Source organism: Populus alba, chromosome 17 (genome assembly GCF_005239225.2).
Source record: "Populus alba chromosome 17, ASM523922v2, whole genome shotgun sequence".
NCBI lineage: Eukaryota > Viridiplantae > Streptophyta > Magnoliopsida > Malpighiales > Salicaceae > Populus > Populus alba.
Window position 1 is genome coordinate 13,888,541 of NC_133300.1, and position 25,662 is coordinate 13,914,202.

Below are 25,662 nucleotides of genomic sequence, written 5' to 3' on the forward strand. Positions count from 1 at the left end.
AACTACGTACGGAACTATAGTATTTCGTCATGCATGTATACATACAGTAATATCTTTTAAAGATTTATACGTAAGAGCTAGCATGGTAGGATATTGCAAAATACTTGATAATGACGTAAATGATAAATTTTAAATCAAACCAATAATATATATATATATATATATATATATATATATATATATATATAATCGAAAGAGACAAAAGTTGGAGTCTATGAGAGAATGCCATGAAAATGATTAATAAAAGAAGCGTTATTTTTTATAAATTAAGGTGGAAGTTTGAAAAAGAATCCAAAAAATCTTATTGTTAAAAAAAAGAAAAGTACAATACTATTCCAAAAATAAATACTCCGACACACAGACACACACACGTCGTAGAAACATAGATACAGAGTTGCATAGAAAAAACTCACGACGATATAAAGCTGACATGAATACAACTATGTCACCAACTTCACGCACTCTATAAAACCTTCTCTAAAACTCTCCCCATTTTCCACCGCCGCCCCCCCGCCTGCCGCCATCACGACATACTCTTTCTGCCTAAGCATTAAAACCCACGCATAACATCTTTTCATTCACATAACTGGCAAGTTTCTTTCTTTCTTTTTGTTTTTTTTCCTTCCATTTATTTGCTTTCTTTAACTATATGAACGTGTAATGGGCAACCTATGCACTTGTTTCTCTCCCAAAACTCCTGTAAAAACCAAGAAACCCACAAAACGTTTACAGGGTAACCCGCAAACCGCACCCAATTCAAGCAACAGGTGGACCCGGATCCGATCAACCCGTAAAGACAACCATGATGATTTGATTCACGAACAGGCTTTAGCTGCAGCAATTCTGTTTAGGCAGCACCAGCAACAAAACGGTTCCGCTTCCGGGTCATTTCCTTTTGATCGCTCCGTTTCTTTAAGACACCCGAACGGTTCTGGGTCAAAGAAGACCCAGTTGCCTCGGAGCTCTAGTTCTCGAGCCCGGTCACTTACTGACCCGTTATTGCAGCCTCATCAGCTTGTTAACCAGGTTTGTTTTATTGGGTTTCTATTGGTTTTAGTGAATTCTGTGGTTTTTGTTGGATTACGTTGTCAATTATGGGAATTGAGAATCTTGTGTTTGTGGGAGCTACGATTTTTTATGACATATACGAGTTGTATGGTGCTAAATGATTTTTTTTCATGTGTTGTTTGTTTAGTGTCAAGTTCCTAATCATGTTTAATTTCATGTTGTAATGTCTAACTACATGTGAAAAGGTCGTGTTTTTAGGCTAAATTAGCTTATAAGTTGATTAACTGTGTGGTTAGTTGTGTTTTAAGTATTTGGCTTTTGTTTTGGGGATGATGAAGGTGGTAAATTTACTATTTTTTGTCATTTGTGGTTATATTTCTTTCTTGCTCTGTAGTTACGTATAACACAATCAAGAAGAAAAATGTATTGTTAATGGGATTCGGTTCTCTTGGTGACAGATTTGTTTCATTGATATCATAAAGTTTTTGGGGAAATGACTTGATTAGGTTGAGTAATTATTAAGCAATACATGTTCTAGATGCCAAAGCCCAAGCCATTGCTGTCCTGTCTTTTGGCAGTGCTTGTAAATGCCATGAAATCCCTAAATGTACATCATGGAACCAATTGAAGGAGATCTATTAGAGAGTAGATTTCTATTTTCATTTTTCATTTATTGCTGACCATCTCACACTGTTCTCATTTCCTTCTGTAATTTGAGACGCACACTATATGTGATAATCCATTTTCATGATGACTGTTAAAGAATTAATGTCAACTGAGTGGTAGCTGGATGAGCTATTCACTTTTTGCAAGTTACCTTTTCCATTACTGTTATTACCTGCGATGGACTCTGAAGTTGTTATCTCATATTACATTAGTGGCCCCATTCAATGATGGATTTTAAACTTGTCCAGATTGATATGAATTAATCTTAAGCTTGCAGATAAACTCTTTCCTTTTTCTGTAATTAACGCAATTTATTATTTAGATGCATTTCTTGTCTGTTCTGTTGGAACAGCTAGTATTACTCTTATATTCACTAAAACATTGGTGAATGGGTATAGGTACTATATGGTAAAACTATGAGCAAGATCCAAAATTGTCTTAATTTATTATGTTCCCACTAGAAACTACTATAATACAATGTGATCTAATAAATAGTGGCGAAAGTATATACTGAATCAGAAAATAGAATGTTTTCTCTATCCCCTTTAAATCGCTCTCATTATTTATTTCTTTTCCTAACATTTTCTCATTTGAACAGGATATTAAGCTTGATGATCTCGAGACCAAACACCTTGTCCTTGTCCATGGAGGTGGCTTTGGTGCCTGGTGTTGGTATAAAACTATAGCACTTCTAGAAGAGGGTGGCTTCAAAGTTACTGCCGTGGACTTAACTGGTTCTGGCATTCATTCTTTTGATACAAATGGCATCACCAGTCTTTCTCAATATGTGAAGCCTCTTACTGATTTTCTTGACAAGCTGGCTGATGGGGAGAAGGTTCTTTCTGGTTCTTTGTCACTCATCTGTTTCTTTTATTGTGTGCTACTCTTTGTGCTGCAGTTGAGATTGAGAAATCTACACTTCCAAGTTACTGAAAAATATAAACCTGATCAATGATATCATGTGCTTTAGCTGTTTTCTTAGACTCGTAAATTATGTTTTATAAGCTAGGGGCATTCTTCACCTGCCTGTGAAATGTGACCTTTTGTTGCTTAACAATTACATATGTTTCTACCAGTGAGATATGTGTGGAGTTTCGCTTTCTTCAGGAACCTTAGGTGCCGCATGTCTTAGTTTCAGGTGTCGAGTGTCATATGATTTTCTAGCGGCTTTAACCTGCTATTGAATTAACATTAAAGAAAACATTACAATTATTGGTATTTGGATTTCATTTGGAATACCAAGCCATATAGGTCTGGCATTTATTATTTACAAAATGGAAAGTGTCCATCAACTCAAGACACACTTTTACTCTTCAAAAAAGATGGCAAAGATTGCCCCAGACTCGTTGTTGCATTTTAGCTTCGATAAGTAAATGCTCCTTTTGACCTCAAGCCTTCAGGTTTTAGTTTTAAGCTATTTGCTGGTTGTGTTTGAACTACACATACGCTAGCAGAACAGTTTTTCATGAGAAATAATATTATTTTTATGACGTGCAGACAATATTGGTGGGCCATGACTTTGGTGGTGCTTGTATATCATATGCAATGGAGTTGTTTCCTCATAAAGTTTCAAAGGCTATTTTTGTTGCTGCAGCAATGTTGACTAATGGACAAAGTACTCTTGACATGTTCTCCCAGAAGGCGGTGAGCCCGTTATTTCATCCCTCGTAATTCCAACTTGGAACAATTTTTATGTATTGGTTTGACAATTACCTCCGTTCTGGGATTATGAACCTTTTTTTCCCCATTAATCTTTGGACAGAGTGCTGTGCAAGTTTGACATGTTAGTGATATAGCTTAGTTTGTCAGTGAATTCCTGAAGGCATTTTACTAGGTGTAACTCTGACAATCTCGGTTTTCTAGAAATGGTTTTATTCATGTTATTGCTAGATTTTGGTACATGTTCCTTCTTTCTAAATTAGAAAATTATTTCAGGCAGGTTCGAGTGATTTAATGCAGCAGGCACAAATATTTGTGTATGCAAATGGGAATAATAATCCTCCAACTGCCATTAATCTGGACAAGTCAATATTGAGAGATTTGTTGTTCAATCAAAGTCCTGGCAAGGTACGTTTGCACTTGTAACATATTAAATTGCTGGCTAGACCTCACCATAGAATATCTATGAGATTGAGTATGGAGTTCTTGTTAGAATCACTTAGTTTCTTTCTAAATTTGGATTTGAGCTTCTTATTAGCATTGGCTTGGTTTATTAGACTTTCTAAACATATTGTCATCTAAGAATGCAAAGTTCGCACATCACAATGAAAGAAATTGCTTGAAGTTTCTAGTATCAAATACTATTATCATCTTCAGATGCTTGCCATTACCATCTTGTTGGGTCTTACATTGGCACTTCATAGTTATGATATCTCTATGTGAACCTTGTTGGATCTAATGTAGCTCAAACATCATGTGCACTTGGTTACATAGGTATTAAAAAAAAAATGCTTCCTGCTGAAACTAATAAAGGTGGATTTCAAGCACTCGCACTAGATTCTACTTTAATTGCAATGCCCACTTTGGCCATTTTGTTTTGGCAATCAAGCGTTGTAGGACACCCCATTGATGAAAAAAAAGTGTTTACCATGCTTTTGTCTGGGCCATGGCTAGCATTTTTGTGGTGAGCATACTGCTCTTTGGAGATCTTAAAAAGTCTCATTGGAGAGATTGTGTGGCTTAGATTAAGATTTAAATTTGGAGAAACACTGGTTTGGTTCTCTTCAAACTTTTACACTGAATCTGCATGTGCGTATGTTGAATCACTTTTCTTTTGCTCACTGCCGCTATTTCTGTTTTGTGCCTCCTGGTTCAGGATGTAGCATTGGCATCTGTTTCAATTAGACCAATTCCCTTTGCACCGGTTTTGGAGAAGCTTAGTCTTTCTGACTTGAAGTATGGAACTGTGAGGAGGTTTTATATAGAGACTCCTGAAGATAATGCCATACCTATCACATTACAGGAAAGCATGATAAAGTCAAGTCCCCCAGAAAAAGTGTTTCGTTTAAAAGGTGCTGATCACTCGCCTTTTTTTTCAAAGCCACAAGCCCTGCACAAGTTATTGGTAGAGATATCGAAGATCCCATGAACTTGTTATTATTTAACACCCTCTCTCAATATCCTCTGACATAGAGCTTCATGGAGTAGTACAGGATTGCTGTTCTCATCGGTCTTCTCTGCCACTGATTAGAAGGGATTCTGGGTGGTTATGTACATGCAAATAGCATTAGATATTGTCATCATCTATTCGCACAAAATTTCTAGCATCTTCTGCCACTTTTTTTTTTTTTCTTTTTCTATTTTTTTTGGGGGAGGGGTGTTACAGAAATGATGTACTTTGCTCTCGTCCGTCATTAGACTTGCTAAATTGCTTATGTTAACACCTCCAGACAAGTGGCTTGGGTTTGTTCATAATCTCAGTAGACGGGTAGCTTGAGTTAAAGCTTGTTTGGAAAAGGAGAATACAAGAGAATTGGGTGAAAAATCCAAGATAGAATGGTGAGTGATGGCAGCATACGTATTAATGGAAAAGAGCAATTTATAATGGGATCAAAATTTAACAGGTCTGCTGCTGATGTCAATTTGAGGGCCTGAAGCATTGTTTTTAAAAGAACATGGTGCAAATGATGTGGGGTTAATAGAGGGTAATACTTCTGATTCACTTGCTGTCTATTATATGGTCTCTCTCCTTTTTATAGAGACAAAATTCTGTTCTTACATTGCTTTCAAATTCGGCTACGAAACTATTGTTTATATGTATAGTCTTTCTCTCTCCTTCTACCATTAATATCAATAAAAAGCAAACTTGTGGCCCATTTCCTGTTTTTTCTTGAAGGCATTTTCTTTGTTTCACAATAGCATTGAAAGTTTTTAAACTCGTTAATGAGCTTTCAAGTGGGGGAGGGTTGTCTTCCCCAAAACTCCTAGGTGTTTTGAAGCTACTGCAAGTCTACCCTCCCAGGCTAACTTCTAAGGTTTCTTTCTACGATCATGCGTCCATGTCGGTGCCGTTTACTTGCAAAAGGGCTCGATCTTGAGTCTAAACTGGAAACCAAATACAGTTCTCATCTGTTGGATGTGTTAGCTTCTGGTAGAAATCTATACTGGTATAAGACATTGAAGTTCTGAGTGATACCCTCTTCTTGTCTTGTAGTTCTTTCCTTCTGCGTCGACTTTGATCAAGATGAAGGGCAATTCTGCTGGAATCCATTCTTGTCAGATGTAGGGTAATTCAAGAACAAAATTCATGCATAAAATCCTCCTAAATAACATCAAGAACTTGTAAGAGAACACATGAACTTGTATGTTCCTGGTAGTTTGGCAAATACAATAGTTGTAAGTAAATTCACTAGCATCCGTCTTCAATTGTAGCCAAGAGGATCTCTCGCAATTGTATTAATGGTATTTAAATCCCTAATCGCTTTCTTTGGCAGTGATGAGCGAAGAACATGCAAAGTTGATTACCATACAAGAGGAAGCCATCACCATGGATTTGGTAATCTTTTGCTGGCTACGTACTCTCATCATCTTCATTCTGCTCGTAAATATTTCTCAAACAATCAAACCAATTATTTCACTGCATAAAGCAACATATAAGCCTCCTCTTCGGGACAATACATGCAGGGCGGAGCTGATAATATTTGATTCAAAAGACTAAAATTAATACAATTAAATAAATAAAAAGCATATTTATTTAAAATAAAAAAATATTATACTATTTCATATTTAAATATTAAATAATAATAAAAAAATGTTTTGTAGGGTCGTGTCTCTGCTTGCTTCCCCTGGTTCCACCTCAATGTGTTTGTTTTATATTATGCTAGAGTAATGTTAAACCTTAAAAAAATGATAAAAAAAAATGTTTTGTATGGTCGTGTCTCTGCTCGCTTCACCTGGTTCCACCCCAATGTGTTTGTTTTATATTATGCTCGAGTAATGTTAAACCTTGATAAAAAAAAAACTCTAATATAAAATATAAGACATTTGAGCATAATCTTAAAATAAAATCTATTTATAAATTTTAATAATCCAATAATTTATATGTCTTCTATCAACTCAGATTCAGATTCAATTAAACTTTCGCAATAAATATAAAATCAACAACTTGAATTAAAATATTAATGGCTTAGACAGGAAGATGTCACCCCTCTAGCCCTCGCCAAGTGGCTGAATGTACCCCACCATTTTCAATGAATGACGATGTGTTCTACCACGTGGCATGAAAATCTAGTACCCATTTTTGTGAATCTAGTGTAATGCGTGTCCACATCATAGTACTCTAATCATTTATTACTTGCCTGCTGCTTAATAAAGGAATCCCTCGTGAGTCCCGTGGGCCATTAATAGCCAGCGGTCAAATTTATTTTTTTAATGTATATTTTTATTTAAAAATATATTAAAATAATATTTTTTATTTTTAAAATAATAAAAAAAATTAATAATAATATTAATTTAAAATAAAAATACTTCAAAAACATAATTTAACCGATTCTCAAATATTTTTTTGATTTAAAGAATGTTTGAGAATATAATAATATTTAATTTTCAAAGTATTTTTCTCTCATAAATATATTAAAATAATATATTTTTTTATTTTTTAAAAATATTTTTTTCAAACCATCTAAAAACATTAAAATAATATTAATTTAAAATAAAAAAATTAAAATATTTTTTAAAACATAAAAGCAAACCATTTCTTATCCAACCGCTCGAACAAGTGACAAAAGCCAGCTCACACTTGCTCAAATTGACCTCGTCAAAACGAAGGTATCCAAATTTTGTTTTCCTTCCAGTAATACAGGCTTTCTAATCCTCGTTGTGGTTGTATTTTAGACAAGGACTCGGCTACGCATAGTGAATGCTAAAAAACTATTTTAATTCCTATTAAGTTTCCAATCTTTGCATTTTATCAATTTTATTCAATTAACAATGATATCCTTTCAGTTATGTATTGTCCATAATAATTAAGGGATTCAATTAAAATTTGTATGTGTTTTGCACTTACTTGTTATTTTTTTTATAATTCTCCTAAAAACACATCAAAATAAAGCTCCACGAATTCAAACTATATATATTTTTAAAGAATTATATAAATTATATTTTATTATTTCATCTAACAATTTAATTTTTTTTATTAAAATAATTTTTTAATATAGTATCAAAGTTTTATTGATTAAGAAGTCATAAATTTAAATCTCATTATTCTTATTCTATTTGATAAAAAATATAAGCATAATATAATGATAATTTATACAAGTTTTAAGCTTTTATTAGATGATATTTATTGGAGAATTATATAAATTATATCTTAAAACCATACTTAGCTGCTTAAACTTTTCTATTAACATGGTTCATTAATATTGTTTTCTAAATGGAATTTTTTTATATGTATTTTGATACTTAAAAATTCACATTAAATTTATTTTAGAGTGAATTAATGAGGATGTATAAATTACAAAAAAATATTTTATTTGTCACCAATAAATAGAAAATGAATGAAGAGGTAACAATGGCTGATATAAATTATGTTTATGATAAAATTAATAGATTTATAAGTCATTTGATAATGTGATCAAACAGACTTTACCATTTTTGGCGTCCATAACTGATTTGATCACTCAGGTTACCTGGACACCCGCGTTTGTAAAGCATTATCAAAGTTCTTTTTACAGCATTGGCTTATAATGATAACCTGCTGACAACAACCGACAAAGTCAACATTCTCCTTGTCTTTTGTTTTAACGTTTTAAACTATAATTAAATTTAATAAATGTTTATTTTAAAATTCATATTTTTTTAGTATTTTTAAAATTATTTTAATACATTAATCTTAAAAATAATTTTTTAAAAAATAAAAAATAATATTTTAAAACATTTCTGAATGAAATGTATCAACTGTTTTCAAATCTTTGATCATTGCATGCCTTGAATTGGTATAATTTAAAAGATCATTAGTATAATTTATGATTTTTTTATTATAATGTGTAATATTATATTAGTAGTTTTTTTTTAAAATATATGAAAATAATAATTTTTTATATTAATAAATTAAAACAATTTTAAAAAATTAAAAAAATTATTTGTAGTAAAATTTATTTATAAAAAAAAATGCTTTTTTCACCAAAAAAAAAAAAACAAGCTGTATAATTAATTCTTATACTTTTATATTGAATTTCTTTATCAATATTATGTCCTATGATGTTTCTGTACACCAAATATTTTTTTATAATCCAACCAAATTTTCTCTCTCTCTCTCTCTCTCTCTCTCTCTCTCTCATCTTGTATATAACCACCTTGTTGGCTTTTGCTAGTTTCCCAGCCCTTTTTTTTCCCTCTTGCTTTGCTTCAGGTTTTGTCCTTGAAAAGGAAAAGGTATGCAATTCCATAAGAGCAATGTACATTAACTTTACGTTCAGATCCATTTCTTGCATACAGCACATTGTTACTCTTTGGTGTGTTTGCCATTTTCTTTATTTGTAAAACTAATTTATTTTTTTTTTTAACATTTTTTAGCGTTCTTGTTTCATTTCTTTGCCACAATCTGTGTTTTGTATGTTTTGAACATGCAACATGTTGGATCTGATCATGTTTTTCTTGTGGGCCATAAATTATAGGAGTTAAAAGGAGAGGATTTAACATTGTGCAAAAATGCAACACCTGCTGACATATTTTTATTGTCTTTTTTTTGCAAATGTGTGTATCTCAAAGCTGATTAGGAGATCTTCAAACTGTGGAATTCAGTTGAACATCTTGTGCTTTTTTATGGATTTTCATAGGATTGAAACGGGGCATTGTGTTTTTTGTCAAATGTTAGTTGTATTTTGGATGTTTTATTAGCCAATGCAGAAACTGAAACGGGATTTGATGGATTTTCACTGCTGGAATTAGCTAAAGAAAAGTTGGAGCTTGTAATTAAAATAGCCCCGTATGACCAATTTCGAGAAACAAATGTGCAATTGTGCATCTTGTTTGCTGCTCTATTTCCAGTCTTAAGGAAAGGCTTCCCCAGTGGTGTTTGCAATCTGTGGGAAGACTAGGAGTTTTTCACTTGTATGGCATAAACTATATTCTTGTCATTAACTTTGAAAAGGTTCATGTGCATGTAACTTTTGTGTTCTTGATGATATATAGTTGTCACCTGAAGAGAAACTAAGGAAGAAAATAGTCCTGGACCTCTAGTTATGTTGCTTTGTGTTTACCACAGACACTGCTGTCAAAGCACCATCTTAGATCAATTTCCTTTATGGCCATAATATATATGGCCAGGTGCTCAATCAATTAGATTAACGCTCATGTCACCATGTTCTTAGGTTCAAAAAATCTACTCCAGCAATGTTGGTGACTAATTTACTGTATGTGAAGTCAGTGTTTGCGGTACTTTTGAAGTTTTGGATCTCATCATTGATCTGATGTACAGGTTCCAGCTTCTGTCTTAGAAAGGCAAATAATAGGAAGAAATGGGTCGTGGAGTCAGTGCTGGCGGCGGACAGAGTTCTTTGGGCTACCTATTTGGTAATGGGGAGCCTGCTAACAACTCTCCTGTTGCTAAGACTGTGGGAAACTCTGCGAGCATTAGCCCTTCTCCGAAGCCTGCTTCTGCTTCCCCGCCAATTGATAAGCAGACTCCAGCCGGAATTCATGGAAATCTTACGAACAATTACTTCCGGGCAGATGGACAGAACTGTGGCAACTTTATCACGGTAATGTCCTCATTAAGCTCATACTCTAATGGCTGCTTAATGAGTTTAATCACATCATGTGATTTCTTCTATTTTGGTGACTAAAACTAAAATGCAACGAAAAAAAGAAAACAGTAAGGCTTGTCTCTACAAACATGGCATGCCGACACTTTGAGGGTGTTCCATTCCACTCATGGGATGGAACCTAGGCTTTCCGGGGACTCATCAGGCTTATTTTTCCCCGTCAAAAGGAACAAATGTTCACGTTCCCGGCATACTTTTCCTTTGATAGAACTTTGACGGTGTTTCTGCTAATATGCAATGTATTATTTCTTCAGTAGATTACAGATGAGAGATGGCTGCGTTGACTGGCCACGTAATTCTATTTCTGAATGTTCCTTGCTGCGTCTTGTAATCTTATCATTGAGGTAATGATTTGTGAATGGCTTTGCTATATATGTGCAGGATCGACCCTCCACCAAGGTTCATGCTGCCCCTGGTGGTGGATCTTCCTTGGGCTACCTGTTTGGCGGTAGCGGGAACTGACTTGCTCTATCCGCTGTCGTTTAGGATACTTAATATCTCTTTCCAAAAACTATGGACTTAATCGTTGTGCAACGCAATGTGTTGCCATGATGGTAGTAATTGTGATGGAACACCCTAAGCTATGGATGTATTATCAAACGCAAGAAGGTATTGCGTTCTTCTTTCTGTAATTTATGCATGAATGCACGGTACCTCCAGTTATTTGCTTCTGTATGGAAACTCTTCTGTGTTCTAAGCCCTTGTTCAAATTGAAGAAGCATAAGCTGTGAAAAGACTTAGAATCTAGGAACGACTTAATAATCCATGCTCGTGAAGAACTGTTCCCTGATTCTGCAATAGGATGCAACTCTCATCTGGTTCTAATTAAACATCAGTTACATTAATGGTTTATCAAGTAATTACACAATTTCAATGTCTCTATTTTCTCTGCCCGGCAACATTGCTAGAAGTGACGATTGCTGGCTAACATGTTCATATTAAACTTCTTAAGCCAATATTCTGACAAGCGTAACGAACTCGTACCGTTAAAGATATTTAGAAATAATATTTATAAGTTAAATAATTGGTTAATATATTATTTCAAGTAATTTGATTTATTTTTTATAATTAAGGTATTCAATGACTTGATATAAAAAGCCTAAAGAGATAATAAGTGATAATAAGTCATACTTAGTAAGGTAGATAACCAATAACTATTTTAGTAATAAGTGGTGGCTAGTAAACTAAATGACTGTTAGGTCTTTTTTTGATGGGCGTTGCAGATTCTCTGGTTGTAAAGTTAAGAATTTTATAAAGAAAAAAAGTATGATGATATTTAGAGAGATAAATTCTGAAAATATGTATGCTAAAAATATTGATAATAAAGAGATTGTAAACTTTTGATTTGAGGGATTCATAATGTATTTATAACCCATGAATCTTATTTTTTTATAAAGAAAAGGGATTAAAATGTAATTTCATCTTTATATATTTTGAATTGTATTATGCCGAAAATAATAAGTATTGGATTAGTATAAAATATTGAGAGACATGTATAGGATTCGAAAAAAATTTGGTGACAAGTGTTGGGCTTAGACACCTTTAAAGGTGAAAGTGGATTCAAGTATGTTGCTTGAATTCAAACATGCTAGGCTCTGGTATAATAGCCCACGAGGGTGCATTGGATGTTCGCCAAGTGCAATGCATACATGCATTAGGTGGACACCTAGTAAACTTACCCAAACCCATGTTCTTGGTGCGTGGACTCAGGCTCTTTACCCAAGCTCATATTCTTTGGAAGCTAGGCTTCAAGCTACACATCAAAAAAAAAAAAAAACCCATGTTTTTTAGAATTTTTTTTTTTTATAGTAAAGTTTTTTGGGTTCATTATAAAAAATTATTTAGATGAATTTTATATGTATCCCCAAAAAAGGTTTGGAGTTCAGGGCCTCATGTTCTTCAGGATCAAGGGCAGATGTCGATATTGAGTGATGTACAAGCCAGAATTCTTGATGGGTGAATAAATTTCATTTGCAAACTATAGATAACTGTTGAGAAAAAACACAAAGCTTTACAGAGCTGTTTGTGTGTGTGTATATATATATAATTTTTTCTTCTTATAATTAGCTGTGTAATTATACTTAAACTCAAATTAAGCTGATATCATATACTATATCATCATTCATTCAGATATCAATACTTGTGACGGAACCCATTTTTATCCAAAGAATATATAAATTACCTTAATTTCTTGTTTTAATTATACTTATTGTACCTAGTGAAAACTCGTGGATATAAATTACCTTAATTTCTTGCTTTAATTATAATTCATAATTGTTTAATCTTTTCTATTATTGGAAATGCATTTTTCTCTAAGAATTTACTTGTATTTCTTTTTTTTAAAAAGAAAAAAAATTAGAAAAACTCGACTATATAAAAGCTCAAGTTTGAACCTAATTATTACTTAATATTCCTTACTGGAAACCCATATCGCAGTCTCTTAACTCTTATTGACTAACGTGCTAATAACTAACTAAACAATTTAATTAATTAAATAATGTTTTTTATATATAATTTGATAATTTAGAAAGATTTGGTTGAGAGTGTCATAAAGATTATTTTTAAATATGTTTTTATTTAAAAATATTTTAAAGATAATATTTTTTTAATTTATTTTAACATTGACATATTGAAATAATTTAAAAACATAAAAAATATAATTAAAAATTAAAAAAAATTATTTTTTTTAAATATAATTTAACCGCATTGCTAAGATATAAAAAGGCAAATTAAACAAAATAAAAAGGAAATTACATGTACACCACTGCCCACCCATCCAAACAAGATCAGTTTTTTAGAAGTTAGGGTTTTTCACTCTGTCTCTCGGCAACCAAAAAAGACGTTGCAGAAGAACAGAGGTTAATCTACAGAACCACAATGACAACCGTCGTCCCCACCTCCGAAGAGGATCCAGCCCTCTCTGTCGTCCGTTTCACCTCCGAACTCGCCTGGTCCGACGCCGGTCCCGAGGTATCGATTTTTCTTTTATTATACGTCTTCTTAATCTCTAAATCTTATTTTTTAAATATAATCTTTTATTTAAATTCTCTCCATGTATAATCCTTTTTAATTCGCTTTTGTTTTTTTGAATTCCTAATGGGAAATATTATTTTGGCTGATTTATTTAAAATTGTTGAATATGTATATTTATTTGCGTTTCGCGGTCGGATTGGTTGGTGTGGTAGGTTATGGAGCAACAAGCGAGTAGGCTGTGTGTGGAAGCGCAGGAATGTATGGTGATGAATAGGTGGTTGGATTTGACTTCTTTAATGTTAACTTCTGCTGACATTGTTTTCTCAAACTCCAAGGTCTCTGAGAAAGGTACACTCTTTTTCACATCGAAAATTTAGTTTGTGTTGATAAAAAAGGTGTTAGCTAACGCCAAAATGTTTAGTGAATGTGTAATGTATGAATTAGATGCAACGAGATTGCAGTTTTTATTACTATCAGCATGCTGTTCATGTTATGGTAGGGGAGAAGAGGAGGGTTTTCATTAGATTTTTTTTTTATCTCGGCATCTAAAGGAGGTCGTTATGGATGTTTATTCGACTGTCAAAAGTGCTTATGCTAACAAAATACGAGCTGGGTGTTTTATTTAGACAGCAATAATGAAATGGGTAGATATATTGTAACATGCATTTTTATTCTTAGAGATACGTATCATAGTTCTAACATAAGCTAGTGTGTCAATTTCTTTCTTCTTCCCTAGATCTTGAGTGTATCTTCACTGTCATTTGCAATCTCGTCACCAAGTCTAGAAGTCCAGATGAGGAACTTGAGATGGCAAAACTTATATGCGCAAAAATTATTCAACAACCAAGTGACAAGCCTGCATTGCGCCTAAAGATGTAATATGGCATGACAATTTTCATTACAGTTTATAATTTTTTGAAGTCACTATCTTATACCTACCTCTTTTACCAGCTTGTTCAATCTGTACAACCTACTGGATAATGCATACTGCCGGTTCTATGTTTTCATGAAGGCCCTAAATTTGGCCGTGAGTGGAAAAGTCACTGAACATGTCATTCCTTCTTTCCAAAAGATTGATAGCTTCTTGAAAGAATGGAATCTTGAAGTCCAAGATCAGAGAGAGCTTTTTCTCAGTGTTGCTAATGCACTAAAAGATAGTAAGAGGTATGACAGGAAGAGATTTAACAAATGAAAGTGAACTTACCTTTTCATCTATTCAAGTTCCATCGTGCATTTTTCTTCTTTAGTTGTATTCAGAAAATGTGTTACTTTTCTATTGTTCTTCCAGCTCTGCAAAGGATTCTTTCAAATTCTTGACCAAGTATTTAGCAACTTTCTCCTACGAGGACACATATAAAATGGGTGAAGCCAAGGAGGAAGCTGCACGTACAATTATCGAATTTGTCAAGGCACCTGACATGTTTCAGGTATTACTGAATTTTGATGATCTATTTGGGTGCTATCTTCAAGCATGAAAAGGCATCTCGTGGGCTGTCCTGATGTGCTCAATCTGAAAAGAATATATTAATTACAGCCATAAAAGGCAAATCATCCTAGTCTTTTTTGGGAGCTTACATAACAGTTCAATCCTTTTTTAACCGTGTCTGGACACTGGCTATTTTGGTTATTCAGCTATTTTAATTTCTGTTATGTTCTTAATATGGTTAAACTTTCTTGTTCTGAAATGATAGAAAATATCTTTGATTATGTTAATGCAATTGTAATATAAAGGGATTGTGGAATTCTTGACTTGGAATTTGAAATAGAATAAAGATGCTGGTTGTACTTCAGATTTCCATATCTAGGCATTTTTTTTTGTCTTTACTTCAGATTTCTACGAGTGTTGTTTGTTTCCCCTAGTAATGGCTTGTTGTTTTTGCATCAATTCATTTTTTCAGTTTGTGTAAGATTCTTTTTTCCTGGCTTTTATCTAATTTGGAGTTGAGATATTAATTTGTTCAATTATATGCTGCAGTGTGATCTTCTAGATATGCCTGCTGTAGGGCAATTGGAAAAGGATGCTAAATATGCATTGGTATATCAGCTACTAAAGATCTTCCTGACTCAAAGACTGGATGCTTATTTGGAGTTTCAAGCTGCGAATTCTGCTCTACTGAAAAGCTATGGTACTACTATTGGACTTGTTAATCCAAGTCACTGGCTGTTAGATGAGCTGATATTTCTTCAAAGTTTCATATGTCAAACATTAAGAGTATTTTGTTTATTCATGTTTATTCTTTGTTATAGGTCTTGTTCATGAAGATTGTATAGCGAAGATGCGGTTGATGTCTTTGGTGGATCTTGCATCACATAAATCTGGTCGAATTCCATATGCCCTCATCAAAGATACTCTTCGGGTAAATTGGCTCACCATTCTGCTTTTACTAGGCTTGTCATTGTCTTTATTTTAATCAGATTGTTTGGAGCGTCCTTGCAGATTGATAATGATGAGGTGGAATTATGGGTAGTCAAGGCATTAACTACCAAGTTAATTGACTGTAAAATGGACCAGTTGAATCAAGTTGTGCTTGTGAGGTACTCTTTCTTTCCCTCTACACGCCAAACACAGAGAAACATGTCTTTGTGCCCTTTTCATTATGTCAGGACTCCAGTGCGTATAACTTCACAATGACTTGCAAAAGTGAGTTACTTTAGAATCTAATATCAATGCGATGTGCAGTTCTTGTACCGAGCGTGTATTTGGGCTGCGACAGTGGCAGGCACTAAGGACAAAGCTTGGTACATGGAGGGTGAGAATTCCTAGAATCAATATTGTTTAGTTCTTGCATTTACCATCTGGAATATGCGTTCTGTATTGTTTCTGAGGATCAAAATTTTATATTGAAACGTTTTCAAAGGAAGATCTGGTATACTGTTTCCCAGCAAAATAGAAAGTCCAATGCTGGGTGGTCCTGGGAAAGCGAAGGAAATTTTATTAAAGTCAAACATTTCCCTACCTTTTATGCTAGTTTCATTGTGATTGGACTTTAACATTGAAGTTGCATGTTTTCCAGGGTAATATTGAGAGTGTCATCAACACCATCCAAGCTAACAAGATCACTGAAGATAGTTCACAGGCAGTGCAGGGAATGATGATTCGTTAGGGGTCATTTAGTTAAAGAGATGGATCTGAATCTGTTGTGGGCTGGAATACACTACTTTTGGTTGCCATTCACTTCAGTTGAAAATTGATAGTGTACTTGGAAATTTTTTGAGAGATGAGCTCATTTAGTTGTTCTAACATTTACCATGCGAGGTGGTTTATGGATGGATTGGATGTATCATGTACAAGTTCAATGTCGACCTTTTTTGTGACAACTTTTGTTTCACCATCATGAATGCTTGAGTAATAGCTCTGCCTTTTCTGCGCCCTTTTATATTCCTAGCCATGGACTTTTGAACCCTAGGTTCCAATAGCAATGAGTGCATAATGCATGTCTTCAAGAATGGATAGTGCATGTTAATAAAAAGCAAATCGCATAATTGGGGTAAATTTCTTTTTATGTTAGGATTAATATTGAGGCTCTGGATTCTACAGCTGAAGGCTCCAACCGTGATTTAGAAATCAGAGCTACTCGCCTATTGACACTTGTTCTGCCTTCTCACCTCCGGACAAGCTGCTTATGTGAGTTATATTGATAAAGTTGCCAAGATTTATTTTCTTCCATAAAAACATTGCACAATAGAAGGGGCATGGAACTAACAAAACTCCATGGATAGGAAAATGTAGGTCAAAACGGCAAGCTTCCAGATGTGCGACATTCGTTCAAAGCACTCTGTTGCCTGCCAAAAACTAGAGTGCGGTGCTGGGTCCTTGTAGTTGCCTCCTGACTAGCGCACTGTAAATACCATCCTGGTTGAGAAGTTCTTCATGGGTGCCGCTTTCTGCTATCTGACCATCAGAAATGACAGCAACAGTATCTGCGCTTTTGACTGTTGACAGCCTGTGTGCAATGACGAGAACGGTCCTGCCCTGCATCAGAGAGTCCATGGCATCCTATCCAACACAAGAATTTATTGTCGGTTAACCATGTGCAAAAAGATACAGAATTGTCATTGAAACGGGCATCAAATTCAAAATTCTTGCCCATTTATTTATTTGCTGTTACATTAATCTTTTGTTTGAGAAAGTTTCAGATCTGTACATTGTTTGGAAATGCCAAGCAATCTCACCTGAACAAGGTATTCACTTTCAGCATCCAGAGCACTAGTGGCTTCATCCAGTAACAGAACTCTTGGATTCATCAATAGCGCTCTGGCAATCGCTACTCTTTGCTTCTGGCCTCCCGACAGCCTCAACCCACGTTCGCCTACAACTGTTTGATACTTTTCAGGAAATGCATCTATGAAGTCATGGGCATTGGCCATTTTCTGCAGTGTCATCACTTCATAAGAAAATATGTATGTATGCTGCAAACAAAAACTTCTATAGATGGCTTTGGATAAAAATGAAAGGATGACTAAATACTTACAGCTACATTTTCTATATCAGCAAAACTAGCTTTTCCATTGTATCCATAGGCAATATTCTCTTCAATAGAACAGTTGAAGAGAACTGGCTCCTGGCTCACTATGCTGACCTTCATCACAGAAAAAAATAAAAAGCTTGGTTATTAAGATATCTGAGGATATTCAACTCAATCAAATTTTTGACCAGGAAACCTATGATCAAGTCTGTATGACTGAACCGTGTGATAGTGTCTGTGAGAGAGAGTAAAGCACTTTATTACATTGATTGGGATGCTCGTAGATCAAATCGTGATTCAGTTCATAATAATGATGCTCCAAATGCCAATGACCACATTTGTGAGCTGAGATGCTGATTAAAATCTTATTTTACCAGAATACAAGAAGATCAAAGAGGAAATGGTGATGATGCATGAAAAGCATTCGTTAGGGAGATAAAATCAACTTTCCTGCACCTCATAAAAGATTTGTACAGGTTCAACAACATAACCATGTCCATTGTGCGTGACCTGCTATGATAGTCTATGAACAGAAATGACCATGACATATAAAGAGAATACCTTTCTGTGAAGATACTCATGTGATATTTCCACTAATGGAACCCCATTTAGCAAAATGTGTCCCTTGAGAGGGTCATAGAACCTTTCAATTAAGTTTGCTATTGTGGTCTGCAAAAGAAAAAAGAAAATAAACAAACAAATAGATGACAAAAAGACTATAGCATGTAATGAGAGTTGGTTTCCATTGACGTGCTCATTCTTAAGGCAAAATGATGCCAAGAGCTATATGCCTGCCATGAAAGAAAAAAGTGGGGGAAAAGAAAATTTAAAAAATTGAGGAATGATATTAATGTTACCTTGCCTCCGCCACTTGGACCAACAAGGGCAACTTTTGAGCCTGGACTCAGCTTCAATGTTATACCCTGCAGTTTGACCGATAATAAGAACATGAGGTCATTAAGTTCAAAAATGAAAAAAGTTCCCGCATGCTTCCTGGGGAAGGGCAAATATTTGTGGTGCTTTTGAGCTACTACAGTCAAAGTGGTTATCATTTGTCAGTCAGTCAGATTACCTACATGTAAATCTATTTAGTTCTTCAGCTTTCTTGGCTAGCTAATGAAACAGAGCCAAACTTAAGTCTTATGCCCTGCATTTCATTTTATATTACTCTTGGTGTTTCATGTTCTAACAAGGAACTAGCAGAACCTAAAGTCATAGTCTGCATGGCCAATCCAGGAAGGGGGGTGGGTCAATGCAGTTGATTCTAGCAAAGCCAAGATGAAAAATAAAAGAAATTTTGAGCAAGATAAGTTGATTTTTGTCATAGTTAAATACCTCTAACTGTGTGATTAAGAAAAGCTATTACCTTAAGTACCATGTGACTTGGACGAGAAGGATAAGCGAACCAGACATCATTTAATTCTACATCTCCATCCGGATCACTGCTCAAAAAGCCATAAAGTTTCAACAGAGGATATAAAATCTTGATGGACAAAAGAATACAGATATTAGGTTGGAATACTTCCAACAAAAAGAAAACAAAATCTAATTCGGAACCCCTTGTGAAATAAAAATTTTATGTCTGTGAAATCGGGTTCTTATGAGAGTCAATTAGTAAAACAGATTTTAAGATTGTGTTTTCTTTTTTTACTTTTGTGTGTGTGTGTGTGGGAGGGGGGGGGGGGGATGTCGAATGGGGAATTAACTAACCTCGTAGGGCGCTTGTCTCCAGATTTTGGCATGCTTGAGATACGATCCAGGAGCTGAAACACTCTCCTGCTTGCCCCAGCAGCTTTCATTGCAGTTGTATATAGTCCTGACAAAGAAGATACAGAAGAGCCAACTGCGGGCAGAAGGATAGGCAAAAAATGAGTATTTATGAAAAAAGTGAACCTTTCAAGGAAGCAAACACAAACACCTTTCTGAGTAATAATTAAGTGAGATTGAAAAAAGGGAAGCTTGCACATGGAACATTGGTATAACATAAAGCTTTAGGTGATTTAACCATCACAAGCAGAATCAAAATGGATAGTTTCATAAAATTAAGGATATAGAAAGAATTTATAGCATCATACTGATGTTTTCTACCTAGATTAACACTCAGTTCTCCTCATTCTGTGAAGACAATTATAAGGCACATATTGTGAGAAGTTTCTCTAGCAAGTGGTTTGTGATTTTTGGTCAAACATCAGAATTTAACTTTCTCAAATATTTTCCTTGAAGGTTTCAACATGTTTCTAATTGAAACAAAAATTTGTGGTTGATTAGTATTCATTGCAGGCAGTTGAACAGTGAAGGGTACCTGTGAGGCTGTAAAGAATGAAGGATGTAAGAGAGCCTGTGGTCAGGAAGCCTGTTATCGTCAAGTATGCTCCATAAACTACTACTACAATTACAGATAATGTAGATGCTGCATTCAGTCCTCCAAAAAATAGGCCAACTATCCTCTGTAGTAGAAAAGATTAAAAAAAATACTCAGAAGCTCAGAAAAAGTTTCTATCAGTGCAGAGAGAGAGAGAGAGAGAGAGAGAGAGACTCACCGCTTGTTTGAGTCCTAGCATCAGTGTCTCATCAACTTTTTCCGAATAATGTGAAATTGTATATTCTTCTTGAGCAAAAGATCTAACTGTTCGAATGGCCCCGAAAGACTCCTAAAAATCAATTTTACTCAGGAAAAGAAAAGAAAAACACTTGAAGATTTCGTTGACTATTTTATCATAGTGTCCTGCATTTGTAGTTGCATTTCACCCCATAAATATCAAACTATGGACAAAGAAGACTACAGGGAATTTCTTCATACTTGATTTTATTACAGAATAGCCTCATGAACTGAATTTCCAAGCATTCTTGGAAGACTCACTTGCATTTATTTCATTAATAAATGGATGGAGGGGAGAAAAGGAAATTCCATTACCAGAAAAAAAACACTTCGTTATTTTAACACAAAAATTCTTCACCAACTTCACAAACTGGTTCTGCCAGGCAGTCTATGCATTCTATCAACAACAAATTTTCTGTTTAGTCATACATATCCCTGTGTGATGCTTACATGACTAGATTCTGCAGTTGAGGCATATAAAACAGAAATCCTTTTTTTTTTTCATGGATCAAAATGAAAACAAAAGGGATTTAGAACCTTCCTAACCACACCAAATGCCAAGTTTTTTGTTATTTTCTTTACGGTATTCATATCAAATGCTTTAACTAATTCTGAGAATGTGGTTTTGCATAAGAAAAAATATATAATAGATAGGATAACAAGTAAAATAAGCATTTCTCTTTCCTACAAACCTCAGCTATGGAGGCGGCCACAGCAGCTGCACCTTGAGTTGCATGTGAAAGTTCACGAAGATAGCGCCCAAATTTCTTTACTGCAACTGAAATAACTGGCACTATGGCCAAAGCCAGCACTAACCAGGAAAATAGATACAATAAGCAGAATACCACAGTGATAAAACAGCAGTATTATAAACCCTTCGACATAAAGAAATACCTACATGTTAACTTCCATGATGATGAAAACATGAAGAAAACACCAATCAAGGCAGTTGTTAGATTACGGAGTGCCTCAGAAAGATTGGTTGTTGCAGCATTTTTTATGATCTGGGTGTCCTCTGACAGTCTGCTGAGAAGTTCCCCTGTTCGAGTGACATCATAGAAGGCTATTTCCTGTTGAGGTAAAACCACGTAAAAAGTTAGGAGTTTTTGAGTGGCTGGATGATAATGAGGAAAATATAAAAAGATAAATCTTGAAAATCAGTATCAGCAAATGATTTCCATAGCCTTCGTACTGCATAACCAGCCATCTCTGTGATACTTCAACAAATAATTCATAGTTTTTAAAATATAATAAAAAATTAAGATTACTATATGTCTGTCTATAAGCTTAAGCTCTTTAACTGATTGGATGTTAACATGGTATCAAAACTCTCTGTGATACTTTTAACAAATAATTCATAGTTTTTAAAATATAATAAAAAATTAAGATTACTATATATCTGTCTATAAGCTTAAGCTCTGTAACTGAGTGGATGTTAATAAGGTATCAAAACCTATTGGTTCAAAAGACCCTATGTTCATGCATCAGTGATCATCAAATATAAAAGCATATATAAAAACACTTTTCAACGGACCCACAGAAGAGAGGTCACGCATTACATATATTTCCCATAAAAGAGGGGACATGTATGGAGTAATACAACATAAAAAATACCTCTCTACAAACTCAAACTTTGAGCAAGTGAGAGTTTAACAAAATGTATACAGCATGTTGCATGAACTAGTGTAATAAAAAATGTTGCAGCAGGCATTTGTAGTTTTTTGGATTCAATAACCAAGGGACTCACCTGATTGATAAGGTGGTTGAATAAGTCCTTTCTTAAACGAGCTACAACCCTTTCACTAGCTGAGGAAAATAACCATGCTCGAAGTGCAGTGCACAGAGAACTAAAACAGGTGAAATGGAAAATATATGGTTGGTAAACTCTTTAAGAAATCTAACTCATCTAAAATAGGTATCTGGATGAGGCTTTTTTTTTTATGTTGTGATTAGGTAAAGTACGTGTCTATGATGAATTAAATTAAAGCTGTAAAATCACAGTGCTATTTTGTAGAGGGTAAAAGATTCAACATTGTAGAGAGCAATAGTAAAGAGAAATTGTAAGTGCAGCCAAAACAAGAAGAGAAGGCCAACATGAACTGGAAAGGAAAATAAAATTGTCACAGGTAACAAACTAGCATGAATTTCTGATGAGATCCGTATAACCATGGTGTTCACTTTTAACTTTTTGCTATATTTGGGAAGTCTTAGGCAGTCTTGGTTAACATTTCCCTTGAAATTAAATACAAATTACGCACTAAAAATAATGCACCGTGTTCAGAATTACTAAAACCAAATGAAACAATCTTGATTGGAACATCAAGGACTTGAATCTTGACCGAGGCAGAAACTTCCAGGTAGCTTAAATGTATTCGTGGAAATTTTAGGCTTTAGCTTCATCTACAAACTTCCAGGCTAACAACATAGTTGCCTAATGCCTAAAACGTTACAACTAGTATTGCACTTCGCTATGGGAGGAAACTATAAGCTGATCAATGACCTATTGGTTTGACAAATTTACCACAGATCTGTCATAAATGCTTTTCTAAGGAATAACTTGCTGCATGTCATACAATTTAGAAAATACTAATTTACTTAATAATAGACGATTGTAATTCCCAGGATATACACTAACTTGTGTGCATTTGCTCTTATTTTCTCTGGTAACAGTAACATATGTGCATGGGTTCTTATTTTTTCTTCCAAATGCTGTTGTGATAACTTAGGCATTCATGGTTTTTTTTTTTTTTTTTTTTTTCAAGGAGCATTTTGTTGGGCACACAGTTTAGCTTCAATGTCCAAGCATCTTAAAACAACTCACATTATGTGTAATTAATTAGAGTATAGTATCATTGATTCTTCCAAAAGAACACCTCAGAACCAAGGATCCGCTTCAAATTAATGGCCTCATGGCAACATTGAATAGGAAGCAAACAGGTAGACCAAACTGTTGAGGCTTTAAATCTGAGACAATTACATCTTTTGAATAGCTTTCATGCTGACAAATTCGGTAGAAAACCTTAGAAACAAACCATGCACCTTAATGTTTAAGAACAGTTGTTGCAATCACCAAATTCTTTATTTTAAAGAAGGGGAGAAGAAAATATTTTTAAGTGGTACATAACAAAGAACAAGCCATTCTCTAGAAGAAAAAAAAAGGAAAGGAAAAGAAAATGAGCAAGTCATATAAAAGACTAATTGAACTACCAATTAGTGTGTCATAATAAGATCATATCAACACAAATCCTATTTCATTGTGGAAGCAATCAAAACTACAATGATAAAACGAATGAAAAGTGGAAACAAATAAATTTCTAAAAGGGATAACAAAGCATATCAAACATAATAAAATGATGTGGAAGTTAAGCTTTGTCGTACCCAACTACAACAATCAACACAATATATAATATGGTGTTCTTGACTGCATCCAGAGCTTCCGATTGCTGCTCAGGAGTCTTTGTATCTCTTGACACAATGTCTATGATCATTCCACCATATTTTGGCTGCAACGCAACTCATAATATGTTAAAAGGCACAAACATCTTAACAGGACTGGAGCCTAGAGACAAGTCAAAGTTCACTTTGAACTAGTGGTTTATTTTAAAATCAAAAGGATAGTTCTCTTTCAACTTCTTAGAGCTTGCAATGTTTTTGCTTGTACATGCCACTACCTTGGACAATACTGATGCTTAGTCATTAAAGAGTTGAGAATCTTAGCAAAATAAGAAGAAAAGAGCAGATAGTTAATTGTTTAGAAGATTTGTAAAACTCAAGATACTGCTACAACTACACGAACAGAACTAATGGAAGAGTGGTAGATTACGATAAGAAGACTGGATGTGGACGCTATCAACAGTGCAATGGTGCCAACAATCAACTTCCCTGCATCAGGTTTTGCCTGTAAAATAAGAGATTGATAGTAGATTAACACGTATCATTTCAATTCTTCCCAAGAAATAATCAGAAATAACTTCCACTCACCAGCGCAAAAACTCGAGAAAATCCAACATTTGCGGCCTGAATTTTCCAAATTTTTAACATTAATAAAAACTTCAAGAAGATGGAGAACATAAATGTTCAAGGACATAACATGAAAAACCACCACCTCTGTTCCGCCTCCAAGTTCAAGGTCAGTTGCAGGACCATCAGGTGACTCGCCTTCATTTGATTTCCTCTTTGCCTACATAAAATCCAAGTGAATCAACTACATCTTTCATGTTAATATGCCAATATTTAATTTCCAAAGCACTTGGCTAGGACAGAGGACTTTAATTCCAAATCCCATTAATCATTTCTCATATACCACATGAATGATTAATGGAAAAAAATTAGGAATCCATACAAAGACCAAATTATCAAAAAACCCATGATCATGATCAGAATCAGAACCGACACCACCCTCCTCGATGAAACTGAAAGTTTCAAGACCCAACAAAAAAAGCAGTCAAGACGAAACAGAACTGTAACATTTCAAATTACAAACATTTCAAAAACCTCAGAAAAAAGAGAAGCTTGATGAATAATTAAAAATAAAAAAGAACAGGAAAACCACGCCAAATTAAAAGATTTTAAGAAAGAACCAAAATTTTATGTTTTTTTTTTTTCAAAAAAGAAAAAAGAGAAAGAAAAGAAGAAAGCTTCCCCATGCATGTAGCAAGCAATAAAGGCAATCAAAAACGTAAGAGCACATAAATATAACAATAGTAAAATCTCAAATGATTCAAGAAATACCCTGTATTATAGAAGAAATACAAGGAAAATCAAATTACCTCTTTGGAGGTCAAAAGAGAGACTCTTTCACTTCCTGAGGATGAAATGGATCTTGAGGTCCAATCCAGGTACTGTTTCTTGCCCATGAACAACAACCACCTCCTCAGAATGTACCTCGGAGGAGTAAAGATTCTCGTTATAGTTACTGTTGACGTTGCCGCTGCTTGTTATTTATTTAAACTACTAACCACCATTCATAAAGATTTAATATTTTTTTTATTTTATATCTTGTATATATTTTAAAAATCTTTTAATGAATTAATATTAAAAATATATATATTTTTTAAAAATATTATTTTAATACAAGCATCCATTATAATAGAATATTAGAATCTCCTTCTCCTTGCCCCCAAGGCTGACCCAAAAAGTCCACGTGCTTTACTTCCATTGCATGTGTCTATTTTTACCTGTTTTTATT

The 25,662-nt window shown here is 34.3% G+C and overlaps 4 protein-coding genes across 6 annotated transcripts; 3 read left to right on the forward strand and 1 right to left on the reverse strand.

The window, feature by feature from the left end:
- The first annotated feature begins 453 nt into the window (after positions 1–453).
- LOC118029390 (putative methylesterase 11, chloroplastic) lies at positions 454–6,000 on the forward strand. 3 transcript variants are annotated; one of them, XR_012168340.1, is made up of 7 exons: positions 454–1,026; positions 2,273–2,509; positions 3,172–3,318; positions 3,610–3,741; positions 4,490–5,318; positions 5,602–5,648; positions 5,828–6,000. XR_012168340.1 is itself a non-coding variant. In XM_035033267.2 (5 exons), the coding sequence occupies exons 1-5, from the start codon at positions 661–663 to the stop codon at positions 4,760–4,762; spliced, it is 1,155 nt and encodes a 384-aa protein (XP_034889158.1). In that variant the 5' UTR covers positions 454–660; the 3' UTR covers positions 4,763–5,489. The 3 variants fall into 3 exon arrangements, 1 of the variants encoding a protein (XP_034889158.1); XR_012168339.1 differs by lacking the exon at positions 5,602–5,648 and having other exon boundaries at positions 5,828–5,999; XM_035033267.2 differs by lacking the exons at positions 5,602–5,648; positions 5,828–6,000 and having other exon boundaries at positions 4,490–5,489.
- Positions 6,001–8,920: 2,920 nt separating this feature from the next.
- LOC118029389 (protein SPIRAL1-like 1) lies at positions 8,921–11,133 on the forward strand. The gene is made up of 3 exons (XM_035033266.2): positions 8,921–9,045; positions 10,091–10,373; positions 10,818–11,133. The coding sequence occupies exons 2-3, from the start codon at positions 10,131–10,133 to the stop codon at positions 10,896–10,898; spliced, it is 324 nt and encodes a 107-aa protein (XP_034889157.1). The 5' UTR covers positions 8,921–9,045; positions 10,091–10,130; the 3' UTR covers positions 10,899–11,133.
- A 2,067-nt stretch (positions 11,134–13,200) lies between these two features.
- On the forward strand, positions 13,201–16,786 carry LOC118029402 (uncharacterized). Its single transcript, XM_035033276.2, has 10 exons — positions 13,201–13,406; positions 13,622–13,757; positions 14,146–14,284; positions 14,361–14,573; positions 14,698–14,836; positions 15,385–15,535; positions 15,657–15,766; positions 15,847–15,944; positions 16,090–16,159; positions 16,424–16,786. The coding sequence occupies exons 1-10, from the start codon at positions 13,314–13,316 to the stop codon at positions 16,511–16,513; spliced, it is 1,239 nt and encodes a 412-aa protein (XP_034889167.1). The 5' UTR covers positions 13,201–13,313; the 3' UTR covers positions 16,514–16,786.
- An 83-nt stretch (positions 16,787–16,869) lies between these two features.
- On the reverse strand, positions 16,870–25,432 carry LOC118029401 (ABC transporter B family member 27). The gene is made up of 17 exons (XM_035033273.2): positions 25,244–25,432; positions 24,580–24,654; positions 24,456–24,491; positions 24,298–24,372; positions 23,853–23,977; positions 22,222–22,321; positions 21,373–21,544; positions 21,167–21,285; positions 20,416–20,526; positions 20,178–20,322; positions 19,586–19,718; positions 19,242–19,317; positions 18,733–18,798; positions 18,437–18,544; positions 17,882–17,989; positions 17,583–17,780; positions 16,870–17,406 (listed from the first exon to the last, which is right to left on the reverse strand). The coding sequence occupies exons 1-17, from the start codon at positions 25,328–25,330 to the stop codon at positions 17,203–17,205; spliced, it is 1,938 nt and encodes a 645-aa protein (XP_034889164.1). The 5' UTR covers positions 25,331–25,432; the 3' UTR covers positions 16,870–17,202.
- Between the last annotated feature and the right edge of the window lie 230 nt (positions 25,433–25,662).